General features: G+C 26.0%; 1 protein-coding gene across 1 annotated transcript; it reads right to left on the reverse strand.

Annotated features, from left to right (window-relative positions):
• Window positions 1-405: 405 nt before the first annotated feature.
• On the reverse strand, window positions 406-11,969 carry LOC129967049 (uncharacterized). Its single transcript, XM_056081690.1, has 9 exons — window positions 9,782-11,969; window positions 8,817-8,858; window positions 6,609-7,178; window positions 5,818-5,971; window positions 4,901-5,402; window positions 4,229-4,398; window positions 3,446-3,575; window positions 2,920-3,132; window positions 406-2,469 (listed from the first exon to the last, which is right to left on the reverse strand). Exons 1-9 carry the CDS (start codon window positions 9,828-9,830, stop codon window positions 2,329-2,331), a joined length of 1,971 nt encoding a protein of 656 aa, XP_055937665.1. The 5' UTR covers window positions 9,831-11,969; the 3' UTR covers window positions 406-2,328.
• Window positions 11,970-20,024: the final 8,055 nt, after the last annotated feature.

Raw genomic sequence — 20,024 nt, forward strand, 5'->3', positions numbered from 1 at the left:
GATATGCAGGCATACCATGGACACCTAATGTAATATAACTGCTGAAGGTGTTCTAAAGCTTCTCATGTAAGCTAAAACTAAGAGGAAACCAATTTAAATGGATAAAAGCAATTTATTAAAAAGAAACATACTAAATTACAGAAAAAATTAGTTTTATTTGAATACATTTAAAAGTTTGTAAAGTATAAATTACAGTTGAGAAAAAAACAAGTTCACTAAAATTCATCACATCGAATACATAAGAAAAGGGCACAATACATTTATATATATATATATTGCATACACATATATAAATTTTAGCAGAATAAATGCAGTTATGAAAATAAAATTATTCTTCCATACTAATACAATTACAGGTTTATAAAACTTCTTGATCCTGAGAAATATATATCATGCAATAAAAAAATTATTTTTTTATATTTAATGGGAAACAATATTGAATCAGAATACATAAAATCAAATTATTATTCATATACATTACATGATGTAAATTTTATAGATATAACATACAAAACAATCAATTGAGAATGATCAACATGAAATGATATATATGAACAAGAACACTTGTAGAGATTTAAATTAAATTTCAATTAAAATGGAAGACCTCAGAAACATCTTCATCATGGGTCTTAGAAGAAAGAAATCATAAGATCACATTCAAAGTAAGTCAATTAAAAAATTTAATTTTACTTTGTAAGTTTAGTGCAAAACTGCCTTTATAAAAGGATCATTATCAATAATTAGCAAGATATTTTCATGGTACACACTGATAACTTATTTTCATACAATTCTACAATTCCAGCATCTTATTTTATTTTAAAAATTAATCTATATGATTAAAATAATGCAATAAGCATTGTTTTGTATCACAGAAAAGGCTATTCTAGACATGGAAACTTTAAAATACTTCCATACGACTCATCTATAATGTAAACTATTTAAAATGATTATAAAAGTTATAAGAAATATGTCTAGGTTGAATTAAGAAAAACGAGTTAATACATAAAATGAACTGCCAAATGCTCTTCCAATTGTATTTTAAACAGTATAAAGCTGAATATTTTAGAAGACAGATTTTTGAAAAGTTATCATTTAAATGCTACTTAAAGCATAAACTATGAAAGCTATAGGAAATATGTCCAGGTTGAGTTAAAAAGTAAAGTCGACAAAATTAATGTTAATATTCAATCACGTTAAGAATAATGTTTTTATTTCATAAAATATGTTTAATATTTTTATTTTATAAAATATTCAAAAAGCAAATTAATAAAAAGGGGATTACTTTTTATTTCAGTGATAAAATTGGTCACAATCTAATAAGAACTAACTTATAAAATAGAATTCAAAAATCAAAGAATAGCCTTACATAAAACTGTATGCAGATTTGGATAATGTAATAAAACAAACCACAGCAGTGGACTTCCTATTTCCCGTAGAGTATATCAATGACATTACAGGAAGGAACAATATGAGGAAAGTAGGGAATCATTTTTAAACATTGTATTTCATTTAAAATTCATCAAACTATTTACATACTTTAGATTATTAGTGCTTTCTTACTGAAATCAATTGTAAATTTAACAATAAATTTAGTGTTAAATAAAAGAATCACAATTTTTTTATTATTAAACTAAATGTTAAAAATATCTTGCCAGAATAATTTGGGTTGCAAATTTAATAGCATATTATAAATTTTTGTTTAATTTGAATTTCAAATTAAAGAACATTTTATTTATAACAAATTTGTACACGCAAGTTGTGTACTACTTAAAAAAATAAAAAGTGACACCACAGGAACACTTGATGGTAGAAAATAAAAAATCATGTATAAAATGTAAAAAATTTAGTGCCAACTAATTTCCAGAACTAATAAAGGCATATTAAACAAAAAACTTTACAGCAATCACAATTATAAATGATTTTGTCATTTCACTCAGAAGTGGACTGTTCAGAGATCCTGTTTTCAGGTATAAACAGAAGATTCTGACATTTCACAGTAGTTCAACTTGCACTCCCAAAAATTACACCCACCATAGTGCTAACTGTAAGCCAAATGCTTGAATAGTCAATTTAGGAGATTCATTGACAAAAAATAAATCTCTTGTGTAATATACACACACAAATTTCTTATTTCATAACAAAATAAATGCTCAGTAGCTTGAAAGTGGTAGAAAATATCAACTGAAGCAAAAAACACTTCTCTGTACGGTTTACAGCAATCCAGTTTGCTCTTGAGGATTCCATCCTGAGAAAAATATCACGAGTAACCTCATGACAGTAGATGATGTAAGCATCCTTAGACTCGATTATCACAGTAGAATGAAGCTTTTATGTTATGTTGTAGACAATTCGTGTGTTGGTAGATGTCCAGTGTAGAACTGTATCCACAGAAATCTTTCTAAGTGCAGCAATGTGAGCTGCAACATGTATGGCCATACCAGGATGGGAAGAATTAGTACCTTTGGGAACCTACGCAAAAGAAATATTAATTAAAAAATAAATAGAGTATTAAAAATTGACTCATAGCAAATCAAAACATTTTGTAAAAGTTATAATAGTTAACCTTCTAGTTATAAATAAATTTGTACCTTAATCCAATAGTTCTTAGATCATTTTAAAGTTGAATAATTTCATGTTATTAAGAAATGAAAATGTTTTTTGAGCTACATTTTTGCTGGGATAAAACTTAAAATTTCTAATGCAAAAACTGCCTAAAAAAATATTAATATAAATTTGCTCATAGCAAATAAATTTAAGGTTTTTAGTTTTGGAGCAAAACATTTTGAAAGACACTGTACACTAAAATGAAATATTCAGCAGTCAGAAATACTGTTTAAAGTATATATTTTAAAGCTATATATTTAGATATATATATGACATTATGTGGAAGGGGAAAAAAAAAAAAAAAAAAACACTTACCACTGAAGGTACAAAATAAGGTGCATCTGTTTCTAGTAACAGACGTTCTAAAGGCAACTGCCGAACAACTTCATGAGTTGGAGTAGCAGAAGGGAATGTCACCAAGTTTGTGATTCCAATGAAAACATTAGGAAATTCTTGTATCCACTTTTGAGCCCTTTTCCAGCTACCAGTGAAGCAATGCAAGTGGAAAATCGTGTCTCTAGGTAGTATCTAAAAGAAAAAAAATATATGCATATAAAAATGTGATTCAATATGCCAATGATGCATGAACTACATATAGGAAATATTTTTATAATCATTTAATAAAGACTCACAGTCCTAAAAAAAATTAAATCCCAAATGCCATTCAGGCATTGAGACAAAAATGCCAAAATAAAGTTTCAATGTATCTTACAAGATCAAGATACCAATTAAAACATATTTGGTGAAATAATCATTATATTGATAATTAGTAAATAATGAGTTAAATAAAGGTTAAGATTACCTATACATGATGAGAGTTATTTATAACATTTTTACTTACTTCATGCATAATTTTAATAGTATCAGCATCAGCATCCCGACAATGGATTACCAGCCGCAGTTTCCTTTCTTGGGCAATTCTTAATTGCCTTCTAAATGCATGATGTTGTTCTAACTTTGAACACTGATTTCTAAAGAAGGAAAGACAAAAATTACTTATTAATCTTAAAATTCAATTAAACAAACTATAAACAAAACAGATTAACTCTCTCTCTTATTTTATAGGGAGATTTCAGATAAATAAAATTTAAAGGCCTGCTGAATCAAGCCGTAACCCTAGATCAGTCACAAAAATTTAGTAGTAAAATAAGACAAAATATCTACCAAACACAGATGCAGTTTCTTAACAAACTCTGCAACAAATTTTCTTTCGGTGGAAACGAATTAAAAAATTTCTGTAAGCATAATGACAAGAAAATCTAAAGATCTTATATTAGAAATGAAGACAGAGAGGATCTTTAATAGCATGAAGTAATTAAATGCAACTTTATTATCACCAAAATAAAAATCAGTAATGAAGTATGAATATTAATACAGAAAACAAAGGTCTCATATTATTAAATGGTATTCAGATACACTTTTATACGTCTGGCAGAACTAATGAACTTATTTCTTGAACCATTTGTATCATTAATTATAATCAATTTTTAATTATCCATAGAATAGCTATAATAGTCATCATAGCAGCAATTGGTTCTCTCTGCTATGAATGAACAGTGAAATTTTGATATGGAATGTGATGAATTTGTAAAAAAATAAAAAGTGATTTAAACCTCTAACTTACCCCTTTGAATAATCCAATCCAATTTCGCCTAAGGCTTTAACTTTTGGATGGTTCAGAGCATTTAACAAATCTTCTTCTGTTTTGCCATCATAAAATTTTGCTGATTTTGGGTGACAACCAAAAGCTCCCCAAACATTATCTTGCTCAAGATGTTTTTGCCACATTTGTTTCTGTAAAGAAGAAATGTATGTTTAATGTAACCTTTATATAAACACAGTTTTTATTTTAGTTTGAAAGGGAAGAAGGATCCATTAGTATTTTTTCAAACAAGAATATGGTTGTCTAAACAATCTGACATGAAAACAAGAAAAACATTTTTGAATTAAATCATAAATATCCTTTGTAAAAATCATACATGCATACTAATTAGCCTTAAATCTATTAAAATTTAAGAAAAGATTTGAAAATGGACAACGTACATCTCAGTCACCAATAAAAGAATTGTTTTTAAAGAAAAAATTTCCTTTTTCATTAAATCTGAATAGAACTGAAGTACAAACTTATCTAACAATTTTTGAAAAATGTTGAATACTAAAAAAAGCGTTCAAAAGATAACAATCTTTTCAACCTTGTTTCAGATTGTTTTTAAGACAATTTTTTAGATGTATATTAAGATATTTAAAAAGTTAAGCTGATAAAAAAATAAAAATAAACTTTCAATAAAATCCTTACCTTAGCAAATGTCAATGGCTTGCAGAAGACTGCTATACAACCCTTATAGCTTTGCGGATAACTATCTTTATGCTGAGCCATATAATCAGCATATGTACCTTGAAACTTCTCACGAGCCAACAATAAATCAATATGACAATGAGAATCAAAGAAGCCTGTTGTGGATTTCAGAACCATCAAAGAAGCAACATCATAGCTTGCCAACTTAGCTACATTATTTTTATTCTTGTCCATATGATTATTATGAAATGTCTCACAACAGTCTACATTACTACTTCCAGATTTTGAATTTTTTGGCCCTGTTTCTTTTTCTTGATATGACTTCTCATACAAATATTGCTTTGTATTTTTATCAATAACTCCAGTACTTTGATCAGTTTTGAATCCAGATTGTAATTTGCCACGGAATAAAGAATTCTCCCCAGAAGATTTTTCATTCTTTGAAAAATTTCTTCCAAGCATTAATTCTAATTTTATTCCATCTTGTTGATGCATGATAGACCTAGAGAAAAGAAAGAAAAAAAATTATAATTAGACAAATGTCAATGAATGGAAATAATGACTTCCGTACATCACTCGTAATATTTTAACACACAAAATAGAGGGAAAAGCTAATTGTAAAGCCTTTTATTTTTTTAAAAAAGTCAACTCAAATAATGTAAATAAAATAATAATAGAAATAATCATAATAATTTGAATTTATATAAATTACAAAGAAGAAAAATTATTACTGGTTTGATTGATTTCATATTAAAAATTTAAAAAAAACGTTAATATATGCATTTAATTCAACTGTCCCATTTTTATTTATGCAGTAGAGAAAACATGTTGCAACAATAATGTTAAAACAGAAATTTATGAATAGATATATACATTTCATTACGATTAAGATAATATTTAAACATGTAAATATTTACCTATCATGTTTTTCGAATTTACATTTTTCATTAGTAAGAGGAGCATCTTTCAAAGAACTATTTGCAGATGAAAGTGAATTTCTAGATGACAATGGTGAAATATTGAAAGCTCCAAGATCTGATGGATTATACATTGCAACTGGAGATATTTCCCCTGAAAAAGTAAAAACACTTTTAAATTCAAAATAAGCAGCAGACAACAAGTAGTAATTAAAATAAACCACAATAAATATTTTTTTTAAAAAAGAGCTATGTTCGCATAACCGCAAGAAAAATAATATGAAGGAAAGCTGGGAGCACACACAAATATTTTAATAATAAACATGACCATTACTGAAAAAAGAAATCTATAAATTCAGAAAATTTGAGATTAAAGTTTATATTAAAACCACACTATATCATTGACTGAAATAACCTTCAACTATCTAAATTTATATATGCAATAGATATCTTATAAATACAATTTTTCAACTATATGATTTCGAATACCTAAAGGCAAATCTTTCAGAATATGTAAAGATAACAAGTACTACAAATGTACCGAAAACTGCTCTGCATAGAAAAATATAAGGAATCTATATGATTTCACAATAAATTTCAGAAATAAGCATTTATGTACTGCCAAGAGAAAAAAAAAAGTCACTTATTATTAACTCTTAATGGTAAACACTGTATTTGAAAATAGATCCATAAAATCAGAAATTTCAATTTTGTTAACCAAACATCCTTGCATTGAACCAATTTTGTAGAAAAACATCAAAATTTAAAACTAAGAAAAACAAATATCTTACCAGATGAATCGGTCATGTTTGGAGGAGAAAGGCTAAGACTGGAGGAATATTGATCAGGAAAATCAGACTTTAGTTGCTGCAATGCCATTAGACGGTTCTTTATAATCCAAGCATCAGTGTCATCACTAGGAACCATATTTAAAGTTTCTTGAATTGAAGCCATGTGAGTATTCCTTACCCAGAAATGCAGATCAGATAAAGAGGTTTCAGTAACATGATTGGTTGGTAAATTATACTCATTGTTGTTCTTCATTAGGCAAGGATTTTGAAAATTTGTAGCCATTGCGTCTGCAGGATTGGGAATATGCATACTAGGTAGATGAGATAATGATGCAGCTTGATTTTGAACTGTGTTCAAACTTTCCCGATCAAATGCACTTTTTGTTAAAAATGGGATGGCTTCACTATCAGGACTGGGTGACGAACTACTCTCATTCATATCTATCAGGAGAGGATTTTCACAACTTGCAGCCATAACTTCAGTGGATTTCGGCTTGTGTGTATTAGGTCTATAAGCAGATGCAGTTTTATTCTCAGTTATCTTACATTTTCCCTTGCATGCTACAGGATCTGTAAATTAAAGACTTATTAATATACAAATTTGATCGATAGTATTACTTAAGTATTGTGAAAAAATTACTAAAATAATAACACTACAATAATTAAACATAAATTAATTTGACTTTTTCTACATACTGTACAATTTTATTTCAAGCCCTGACTTTCACAAATCATCTGTTGAAAGAAATTTATACGGATTTGAAAGAATTCGATTTAATCTAAATTTTCTAAATCTGTTAAGTGAACAAGTTCAAATTCTCATCCCATTTTTCTTACAATATATAAAATTTGCACAAAATGCAGAAATGTGTTTAATACTAATTAACACAAATGAAAAAACACATTCTAAGAACAATTCCATTAAATACTGCAAAAGAAAATATATAAAAAGGATTCCAGATTATTTTTCTTAACATACAGGGGAAAAAAAATCAAAAATACAATTTTAATATTTTTCTTGTTTATACATAGATACAAAATTTTTTTTCGCTTCATGACTACTTATAGAAGAAATCATGAAATTATAATTCATATTCATTATAAATTCATTCACTTTACAAATGACATCATTTAAATCGTGCAAATTTAGAAATTATGTGTCAATAAAATTTTTCTTTTCTATTCAATTTACATAACATTAAAAAAAAAAAAAAACACCTTTAAAAAAAAAAAAAATCTGAACTTCCTCTTGCATCTCAGTTTTTTCTTCATCACAAAAGTAGTGGGAATTCTTTCCATATGTCCATAGAATTAATGAACAATAAAATAAATCTTAATATGTTATAGATGTTTCAATGATAGTATTACATTTAGTTGAAAATTTATTAGCAAATGCTGCACTCGTTAAATGAAATAGTCTTGAATTTTGCTAGCCAAACAATTATCATATATGTTTAATCTTAATAATATCCATTGCACATATTAATTTTAATAATAACTCTTCTGGCTAAGTATTTTAACAATCCAATTGATCACAGATCGAAACAATAAATAGAAACAAATACAGCAGTAGATTGAAATGAATCATGCATTAAATTTAAAATAGCAAAAATTCTAAAAACTTTTAATCAATCACAGAACTAATAAAATTTGACAAAATTTATATAAGTTTCTCATTATCATCTTGATACAGATGCTTTTGTGAAATACGTTTGCTTTTTGTCCAATAGTCTATTTCATAGAAAGGTATGAGATAGATGCACCCTCCCCCCCCATTATTATTATTATTATTATCAGAGACGAATCATATCAATCAAGAGTATGCCAACTTAATTAGCTAGGAATCGATGGCTATGTTTCTTTGATTAAATCTACATATATATATATATACATTTTTTTAAGCATCATCTAAACATATCATGATTAGATTTTATTAAGGATGACAATTGGAATTTTTCAGAAATGATAACTGCCAGAATTATGAGGGATTTAAAGAGGGCAAAGTCCTAAATTTGATATGATATTTTCCCCTTTCACGGTTTTGAAAAGGATTGACTCATGTTTTTAAATCTATCCTATATCAAAAATTGTATCGTAGATATCATTTTACAACAAGTTTAAGAATACAAAACCTAACTCAATATAAAAAAAGAATAGTAAACAAATAATGAAGATTTACCAGAAAAAAAGAATGTTTTAAAATCTTACCATTTTGGGACAAAGACGAAGAGCGAAGTGCAGATTGGAGGGCTAGAAGACAAATATACAAGTCAAAATTAGTTTTAAAATTTAGATAAAGCACATTTAAATAAAATTTTAATACATAATATAACAAGACAACTCAAGCAGATAAAATCTTAACTGTATAATAGATTAGATTAAAAAAATTGTAATTGAAAATATGTCAAAAAATTTGATCATTTTAAGGACAAACAAATCACAACAATATTGCAGAATGCCTAAAGGTTTATGAAAAGAGTAAAATAATTCATCTTAATGGATTTTCATTTTTTTTTTTTTAATCTTTCAAAAATTGAGAACTTCAAAATAATTTTAAAGACAGTAGGTAAAAATTTGAAATAAATAAGATAAAAGAAAAATTAATCATCATAAAAATATTATACCCATGCCTCGACATAATATTTCACTTTGAAAAGTAAAAACTAACCTTTTTGAAACTAGCACAGTTAAACATAATAGAATAGAAAACTTCCCTGAATGATCAGCATCAAATAACATATGTTTTTTTATTTTACTAAAAATTCAATACACAATAATTCTAATCTACTAATAAATTTTAATCTAATAATAAAATAAATTTTATAAATCTGATAATAAATTTTAATGTTACAAGACATAAAAAAATAATAATCCAATATTTCATTTCCATTATCACATTAAAAAAACTTCAATTCTATTTATAAAGAGTTTATAAATTATTAAATTCCTACTTTGCAAAAAAAAAAAAAAAGCAATTGCTACACAGAAAGCAAGCAATTCAAGTCTTCCTTTTTTTAATTTGCGTTAATGTCGTAAGTACAACACTAAATTGGAATTTGATCAAAATACCAACACTTCATAAACAACAAAAAATGAAATAAATAAGATTATTTATTAATGCTTATTCATTAATCTACTATGGCAGTATTTTAATAAAATGATTTATTATTTACCTTTGTTGAAAATCCTCCGTTGTCCGACTGATTCAAGTGCCTGCTTCATTTTTATTGCAATCCAGACGAAAGCGATTTCAAAACAAGCGGGTGAGAAAATACTAACACAAGAATAAAACAACCAACACTATGTGAAAACAGCGTAAGAGTGTGCCAAGCGTCTTCCAAGCGTGGTAAGTCATTGCTTTTCTCTCGCCAAATTGGCTCAGGAATCAACCAATAAGCTTTGACAGAAGAATTTCCAGTCACCACTAATTGATGAATATTCAGAGAGGGTTGCAAAAGACAGCCGCCAGGTTACCATGTTAGGCTGTTTATTACATTAACGTTTCGTTAGAAATATATCAAATTAAAAAAAAAAAGCTAATATTTTGAATTTAAACAAAAATAATTTGCAAATTGACAGTAAATCCGCTATGATTTTAAATGTTTTATTATAAACTTGAAATTTAATACAAACAAAATGTGTTCATATTTTGAAGAAATTAAAACACAATTTGCTATTTTAATATACAGCAGGTTAAACTTCTTGTTTGTATATTATTAAATTCTTTACATAAATTTCAAATTATATCCTTCGAAGAATTCACATTCTTTGCTTCCCTATCAAACAAAATTCTAGAAAAATTGATGTTCAAAGATTTTCCATTGATTTTTTTGAAGTCCAAATATTTTCGAAAAATTTTCTTGTAACTATTAGGGTTATAGGAAGGGGGAAAGAACAGTGGCATGTTTTCTAACATATACATTCTAATAATTTAAATAAAAGTATTGAAAATTTCCACACAACTTATCTTAAAGTCATTTTAAACAGCTGCCAAGTTTCTAATTGGAAGTTTTAATTACCCAACATGTGCCAGTCCTAAAATCTTCATTTAATATTAAAAACTTAAATGTAAAAAGCGACTTAAAAATAAGACTGAATTTGTTTAAATTTGGGGTATATTGAATAACAAAGGTATAGAGAATTGTTTTTCTATAACCAAGTAACAACTCTAACAATGCATATCATCAAAGGAATCATTGTCATAAAAATAATCAGCATACTATGAAATTAACAATGATACATTCATTTATGATACAAGCATTAAAATTGTGTTGTCTAATAAATTAGTGTTGTTAGCCATAAAACTGTGCGTGTGTAAATTCGTTTAATCCACGTGTTCTTGGATTCGTGGCCACGTGTTCTAAGCAAAACCAATTATTTATATTTCTGTTTTAATTGAAAAAAATGTTTTATTCGTGTATTTATTTTTAGATTCTATTTCAAACAATTTCTCTAATTATGCATAATTCACTAAGTTTTCCGAAATGAATTTTTTTTGTTTTGTTTCTATATTTAAAAAAATCCATCCTTGCCTATTCTTTCCAATCTATGAAGAGCAATAAAAAACACTATTTAAAATTAACTTCATATTTTAGAATACTTTTATTCATGTTCAGTCAAGTGAATATCTTGTAATAAGTGTAGTTTTGAATAAGCATCATGTAAAAGAAATTAATTTCAGCTGAATTATGATAAAAATTGCACATACTTATATAGAAATTTACCAAAATGCCAAATAGGTAAATCAAATTCTTCTTGTTTACTTAGAAGTTTGTTATATCAAGTTTGGACACAATAAAGTTTCCCAAAATTTCGCTATTTAAATTTTTAAAAATTATATTAGCAGAGCATATAAATAATTGAAAGTTGTGTCTAATACAAGACCAGAAAATTGAGCCAAAACGTTTTATTTTTCTGGCTTAGTGCAAAAATATTTTTAAATGTTATAAAAAGAATTCTAATTACAGTTTTAATAATATAGTATTTTGAATAAGTGATTTCATTTGCATTTTCATAATTACTGAATTTCATCATTTTTCTCCCCGATATTACTTAATAGAGATTACGAATACGTATCTGATAATTTAATGAATGGACAACTAGTTCTGTTAAATTGATTACGTTTTAAAATTTCTTAAATTAATAGTTTGTGGTTGTTTTTATTGTTGATTTGATTCAATCCATGCTTTAATAAATTCATTCAAAGATGCATTTGTATCCAATCAGACTATAAGTAACAGTATTTTGTTCAAGCATGCTTTTCCACCATCAACTAAGAAACTACAAGAATCTGTTAATTATTAAATAGGAACCAAAATATTAACTACTTTAAGTAGTAATATTTAAATGTAATTATCAATTTATGCATTTGTGGAAATTTAAACACTATGTCCAGGTTTTCAAAAAAAATAATAATAATAATAATACCAATTTTGTTATAGCCATTTAATTTTTCAAAAATTTCTTTCCTGGTATAGGATTGTCAAACTGCTTGTTATTTTGATAATGAAAATGTGGTAAAAACAGTTGCAAGATTTTATTCAAAACTAAGTTTTATTTTTCAAGTTTTTGAACACTTATAAATTTTTGATGATATTAAGGGAAAAAAATATTTTTTTGAATTGGATTTTATTTTTACAGTATGACAAGTGAAAAAAAAAAAATTACTATGATTTGAAGAGATTGTCTGAGATTTGAAACTATACAGCATAGCTGGTAACTACAATTTCAAAAATAATACAATCTCAATCAATAATAATAATAATAAATTTTTTTCCAAGAAATTTCTTTTGTTATCCATCTACGTTTTTTATAAGATTTAATAAATCACATCAAACAGTTTATACTTAACTCCTCTATTACTTACTATTTAGAGAAACAATAGATAATGGAATAATCTATGAACTTCTATTTTATTTTCCTTGGAAATAGTGAGAGTTAGCTACGAGAAATTTCCCATCTAAATTATGTCACATATGGAAGATTAAAGAATATTTTAAGGAAAGACATGCCCACACTTTATTACAAAGAATGGATCCACTGAATGTTTACTATGAGTATTTATATAATTTAATACTTTTAAAACTTAAAGTGAATCAATTCCTAACAAATATATATAGGATCAGTTTTCCTTAAATTTTTTAGGATTAAGTCTCGTTATCTAATAATAATAATGGATGATTATACTGTCTATAAGTCCAAGACACGATTTATTTATTTAATATTTTTCAAAAAGGTTTGATGACAAATGTGCGAGGATATAACATAATTAAAATTTAATACTGGTACATTTCTATTCAATAGAGAGGTCAGCTGACCGGGAATCCTCAGAAAATTCCGAGAGGTTGGAAAAAAAATCAGGGACATTTATTATAAACCTGGAAATTTTTTGATAAATTTTATTAAACATAATTCGCTGTTATTTCTTCTTAGGCAGAATGAAACACAGATTTTCGCAACTAATGAAAATCAAATTTTTACTGATAGTCTAAAATAGACTATGGAGGAGAAAGATTAACTACCATATCTAATTTATTGGGTACATGTTTAAATATATAAGATTTTCGCCTAAAGTTTTTGTTGGCTTGTTTTCGGAACGTCAACTTATCGACGTAATTAGCGAAAAGGGTTTTGCGCACTATGGAAAAAGACAGCCTAACTAAAAGCCAAGATCCTGTTACTGTTATGATTTTAAGTTTTAATGGGTCTCTTATATTTAAAATAATACATATGGAACCCCTTTCTTTCTTTGAACGTCAAATCGATCTCACCATGTGTTACAAGAGAGAAAATATGAATTTTGGGTATTAATATTCAAAATATTGACGCATTTTGGGTTGTAAAATATTGACGCATTATTATAATTCCAAAATAATGTATTTTAATCAAATAAGTATTTTACATTAATTACTTTTTCCTCTCTTTTCGGGGACCTTTTTGTTGAATTAGGAAATATAGGACGTTATTGCTATTAATTTCATAAACAAATTTTGTGTGTATTTTTAAACATTATTTATAGGGATTCACTAAATTCTTCATATGGATGTCATTGCTCATATTTTCTTTTCACATTTTCTTTAAAATTTTATGTTTATCTAAAATTCCCCATACATTCAACAATTTACTTTATAAATTAAAAATAATAAAAAACACGAGATATTCATTTGTTTTAATACATGATATGTACAAATATCTCTTGTTATTTATCCAAAAAATTTTTGATCAAGAAAGAAGCGTTTTTCTTATATGGTTTGATGTATATGATACTGTTTGACACAAAAACTTATAAAATTCATCCATACTATCGTTTTTTTAAATTTATACTTCTAAAAACTTGTTCATTTTATGCAATAAAAAAAAAAAGATATATTTTTCGAGCTAAACATTGATCTAGTGAGCGAGCGATTTATTATTATTATTACAGTTATTGTACAAAATATCACCCAATTTTTGTTCTGATTGTTATGTTGACAAACAGTATCAATAAGGGAGACCCCACTAGAAGAAAACAAAACATTTCATTTTTAAGCACTCCCCATTGTGTATAAATTTTTGGACTGCATTTTTCGTGAGTAAATATAACAAACATTTCTGAGATATGACTGGCTGTCTAAAAGCTCGGTTAGATGGGCATATTCCAATAATTGGCTACTTTTGGTTAATATATTTGCAAAAAAAAAGGGGGAGGCGGGTTTTACATAATTGAAGCTTATCCGAAATTCAATAAATGAAAATTATCATTTTTTTCTGAGAATTAAATTTTATTTTAAATTCATTTTAGTTAAAAGAGTAGAACATTTTTTCAAATGCAGTTAAGAACATACTGTACAAAAATTAGAGAATAAAATAAAACGACATCATTTTGTTGATATTAGAAGTATCCCCAATAATGTCAGGAAAATTTAAACAGCAGCAATGCTGGCCACCCTGAGTCCTTGAATATAACTAATGAGTCCTTGAATATAACAGAAATTATATGATTATATAATTTATAGCAAATGTGGCTTAGAATTATTACAATAAAAACATACACACTTTAAATAGGATAAAAATAAGCACAGTAATAACTTTGCAATATTGTAATTTTATGAAACACTGGAAGAGAATCATTACTTCTGAATAAACCCCCAGAATGAAGAATTCTGAAATACTTCATTGATGCTTTTACTAGTAACTTGTGTGATGCAGTATTGTTATATAAACTTTAGAATGATATTCGTAAACCATTTTTTTCTGCTTCAAGTAACACTAGAAGTCTAATTTTGAAAAATTGAATTCCTTTCAAAGTTTATCTTTAGGAAGCTATTGTACTTAAAAGGCTTTCTTATTTCTGGATTTTAAAAATTTTTCATTCAGGGTCCTGTCTTTATCACTTTTCATTCAAGTTTTATTTCAGATATGTGCAATCTGATCACATTAACGCAGCCATTAGAAAATATCAAAAAAAAACCTTGCATGTGTTGCACGTGGAGCAGTCAGATAAACAGACCTGATTAATCATTTATGTTCAAATTAATATGGATTTTTTCGGTAATATCACTAAATGAATAAATGGGTTATATATATATGTATTCACTCTACTTTCAAAACAGCACTTCAGATTTTTTTTTTTTTTTTTTGCTTCTTAAACAATTTTCATATGCTTCTATAGTTCTTGGAACAGTTTTAAATGTTTTGTATGTCGCTGTTGATCAAACAGATATGGCCAACTATAAGTTTCTGAAAGCGAGACTCTTTACAAACAACTGACTAAAACATTTTCAAAAAAAAACAAAAAAAAAAACATATATTTTAAAAATACATATAATTCTTTTTTCAAGGGAAGGATTCTTTGAAATAGCACTCTAAAAAATAGTAAAATGAAAATTGCTGAACTACAACATATTACAAAAGTAATCATGGAAACATATTTAATATTAAAATGGTTTGATGGAAATCACATTATTTTCATAGGTCAATTTTTACTGTAACATATAATAGAATTTAGAATAGTCTCATGTTATTTCAATTAAGATATACATTTATTCAATGAATTTCTGAATTTGTAGCTTCAAAAGAGATTAATCAACAATCAAATATCTAATACGAAAGCTGTGAAATAATTTTTAGTTCATTGGAAGATTTTATCTATCCACTGAAATATTTCACTAACTATGTTTGTGTAGGAAGTAGGAACAAATATTTTTTTTTTATAATCTTAAAAGAGAAATTGACTATTGAAAAATGTCAGAAGTGATTAATTATCTTTAATTTGTTTTCAAAAAGATGTCAATGCTACAGGGTTCTTAGTAAACCTGTATATTTTCTTAATAATTTAGACTAAATAAGAAAAAGTAAACAAGTACATCCAATCATTAAGAACAACAACATTATGAAAATACAAAAAAAAGTCCCTTTATTCAAAAAAAGTTCTCTTATAAATTAAGTTCTATAAAATACTGTGAAACTAAAGGATATAGAGAAAATGCAAAACAAAGCAAAATGACATTTGAGGAAAAAAATAAACTTGAGTAATGTTAAATTAATCCTGAGTTCAAAATTAATCATGAGTTAAACAATGCAATATATATACTTAAAAGCTATAAAGAAAAATTTTCTTTCAGCTAAGGAAAAATAAAAATAAAAAATCTAGCAGGAAGTTTCTAATTGCATGAATGTCATATGAAAAAAGTGAAATAACATATTTCTTCTTCACCTTCATTTGAAAATTGTAATTTTTAACTCTTACTCGCTCTAAATTTAAAATTGGCAGTTTTATGACAGAAAATATGGCAGTTGAATTCACCCACATTAATAAAAAAAATAATAATAAATTTATAATACAGCCTTTGAGGTGCATTGAGACATCATTACAGCTATATGTGTGCCAAATTGCATGATCATAAATGTGATTGATTTGTCTAAGTAATACAGACACATACATTTTCTTTTATAAGTATAGATATATTGCAAAATAATAATAAGAAGAATTTTACAGACATGATAGACACTAGAGGAAAAAATTTTACACATAGAGTTATGGAATAGTAATTTATTTACAATTACATAAACTCAATTCTGAGTTGAGCAATGCTATCAAAATATATTTCGAGAACTTAAACACTTTTTACTAATACAGAATCCTTATATTCATTTCTAAATAATTATATATTTAATCCTTTAACATTAATTAAATAAATAATTTCTACCAAAATAAATCAATATACATTTAAATAACACATATTATGAAAAACATATATATTTTCATATGAATATGAATATAAACAAATTACAAAATAAACTTAAACTTAATAAATAAAAGAAAAATAAATCTTGAATACACGAAGAAAGGAGTGTGAAAAAAATTATCAGCTTGTGTCACACTACGATGCTCGCAAAATACTTTGCAAGAATAGAAATATACACTTTTTATAAATATAGAATTCTTGTATTCAATCCTAAATACAGAATAACTATCATTTAAGTTTAATCACAAAAGCAGCAGAAAAATATGAAATTCCATTAGATGAACAATTATTCTTTTTTAAAATTTAAATAAAAATAATTATTATTAAACTTTTATAAAAATAAAACTCTTACAATTTATAGTCTAACAATAAGAAGAGATGGTTAAAACAACAAATTACAAAAAAGAAACAAAGAAAAAAGTACAGAATAACTTATGTTTCATACTTGAAATATATAAAAATTTTAAATTCAAATCAAATTATAAATCAATATCAAATCAAATCAAAATCAAATATATTATTCATCCATTCCATTTGAAAGAATAATTTATCTCTTATAAAACACACGACACGAGATTATAATATTTGAGAACGAGTGATTCTGTCCAAATCATGTATGAGAAGGCTATCATTTGTAATAGAATTGCTGGAAAAATTAAGCATCAGTTAAATTAATTTCATCATAAATTCATTTAAAATTCTTAGTAAAATTATGATGCATTTAACTGTAATGCTTCACCTTCTTGAGCATTAAAAAAATTATAAATCTACCAAAACAAAATAAAGATTAAATGAAAATGCAAATGTAGTGAATTTTCTTTCTTTCTTTTTTGACATTGCTGTTATGTTTTAAAATTTGTTTGTGATAATAAAAAGTAAATTTTAAAGCATTATTAAAAACAAAAGTATATAATACAACAGTTAAGAATTCGAATTCCATGTTTGTAGTTGAACCTTTCAATATACAAAACTGCTGCTAATTATATTTGCTATTGATTACATCTTGAAATTTTAGGCACACACACAATTAAATCTGCCTTTAAAAATATCTTTATTGGCAATATGTATAAAGTTAACAGATATAAAAATTTAAATGTGAAAATTTATAAGATTTCAAAAGGATACAGTAGGAAGTAGTGTCTTTATTAAAAGTTAGTTTTACTTTGAAACAGATTACTTATACCATTGAAAATAGATAAAACAGTAATTTCTTCATGCTCATTCTGAAAGGAAGGCTTTTAAATATTTCCACACTTCATATAGTCTAAGAAAAATAAAAGATTTTTCTCATATAAAATTGAAAATTAATTGCTATTCTATCATGTGGAAACCATTGTTAATTATAAAAAGAAACTGAAACAGAAATGTGTTGTCTAAAAAGCATATAAAATATGGATTAAATATCAGCACATCACTAAAGTATTTCCGGGTTATTCAATTAAGATAATTATTTTCTTTCATTAAAAAGACATATATGAAAATATTTCACTCTAGCTTGTTTTTCAAGAAAAAAACTTATTAGCTAAACTTTACAGGAAAAAATTTATAAATTTCAATGTGTATAAAATTTGATCAGGCCTATGAAATTTTTCCAATATATTTCCTTTATAATCCAGAGCAAAGTTTCAGATTTGTAAAATAAAACAAACAGTGGACAATGACTCATTAAACAATTGATGCAAACTATTTAATGGTATCTAATTAAATATAATAGAAAAGAGAATATTCTTTATATGAAATTAGGAAATGTTTTCTTTAAAAAATAATAACATTGAAATTGAATTAAATATTAAAGATTTCTCAAAAATATATAAATTTAATATAAGCCACAATTTTATAAATTTCCGTAATTGAGGAAATTCCCGAAAAGAAGTAAGCCATTACCTGCTAAGGTAAAAATGTACGCGTCATAATAGTTCACAATTATAAAATCGGTATCGTTAGTTCTAAAACAGTAACCTATACAAAATAAATTATCACAGCGAAGATTTGTATATAAATTGACATTGTTCGAAATTGCGGCCACATAAAATGTTGTTTATTCACGTGCTTTTCTATTTCTTCATCTAGAAAATTAATGCAAACAAAAAACAAATGAAATGGGTACTGCATACCAGAGAACACTAAGAGAATATTCGAAAGAAAATATATATATATATATATATATTTCTTAGAAGCACAACAAGATTAAATCCATTTAAATTTTTGTATTTATCTGAATTAAACCGAGAAATTAAGAATTAAAAATAAATATTGTCATGGTTATGTTATATTATGGCTAAATATCGTCCATGCAGAAGAAAAGGATTAAAAATTCCGCTACATCATAACAAAATGGAGTTGAGTCATCAGATGGATACATTGTAAGAAATCGGCTGCCTTCACCACTAATCATCTTTTAGATAAATTGATAAACTTGATTCATAATGATTTGTTTTAAAGGATATTTTGAGACGGGTCTTCTTATTCCAAATCATTTAATTTTATTGTGAAAAAATATTTCAGAATTAAATTATCTCTAAACTTGCAATCCACACTAATACTGCAATATTTGACCGGTTATTTAAGAGTTAATTCAACGAACCTTCCTAGATTTTCATTGTTTATGCTGCAGGTGCTACATTAAATTACGAGTCCATTAAATTATTTCTATGTCATCTGCTAAAAGACTATTAAAATATTGATAACATAGCGAGAAGTCCAAAAGCGGTAATATGAGATTTGAAATGATAAAATATAAATAAATATTTTATTTATGTTTTTACGAGGAAAATCATTTACGAGGGAAATGAATGTATTGAAGCAAGTATTATATGTTGAAAGAACGTCTAAATAAGGCAAGTATTATATGTTGTAATACGGATTGCAACACTATTCAACCCAATATACATATAAGTGAAATGCGGTGGAATAATTACCGACAGGCAGAAATTAATGATTCTATTGACTGTTATTTTTGAAATACATTATGCTAATGAGTTACTTATATTTATGATTTGAAACTGAGAAAAGTATTAAACAAAGCTGTATGCGTATAAATTAAATTTTAATCCTTACAACTACAAATGAAAGAAAAAGGACATTTTTTTAAGCTTATTAAAGGAGACTATACTTTTATTTATTTGATTTTAGGAGACTATATTAATTATTTGTTAAAGGAGACTGTAAATTTATTTATTTATAAGTTTTT

This window comes from Argiope bruennichi, chromosome 4, assembly GCF_947563725.1.
Source record: "Argiope bruennichi chromosome 4, qqArgBrue1.1, whole genome shotgun sequence".
NCBI lineage: Eukaryota > Metazoa > Arthropoda > Arachnida > Araneae > Araneidae > Argiope > Argiope bruennichi.

Bases quoted from the DNA above. Each gene is read 5' to 3' on its own strand.
- LOC129967049 (XM_056081690.1), bottom strand. From the start codon at position 9,830: ATGAAGCAGGCACTTGAATCAGTCGGACAACGGAGGATTTTCAACAAA. The intron at 3,133-3,445 runs GTAAGTAAAAAT...TTTTTCTTTTAG, and splicing joins CTATTAAAATTATGCATGAA to ATACTACCTAGAGACACGAT. The intron at 2,470-2,919 runs GTAAGTGTTTTT...TCTTTTGCGTAG, and splicing joins CTTATTTTGTACCTTCAGTG to GTTCCCAAAGGTACTAATTC.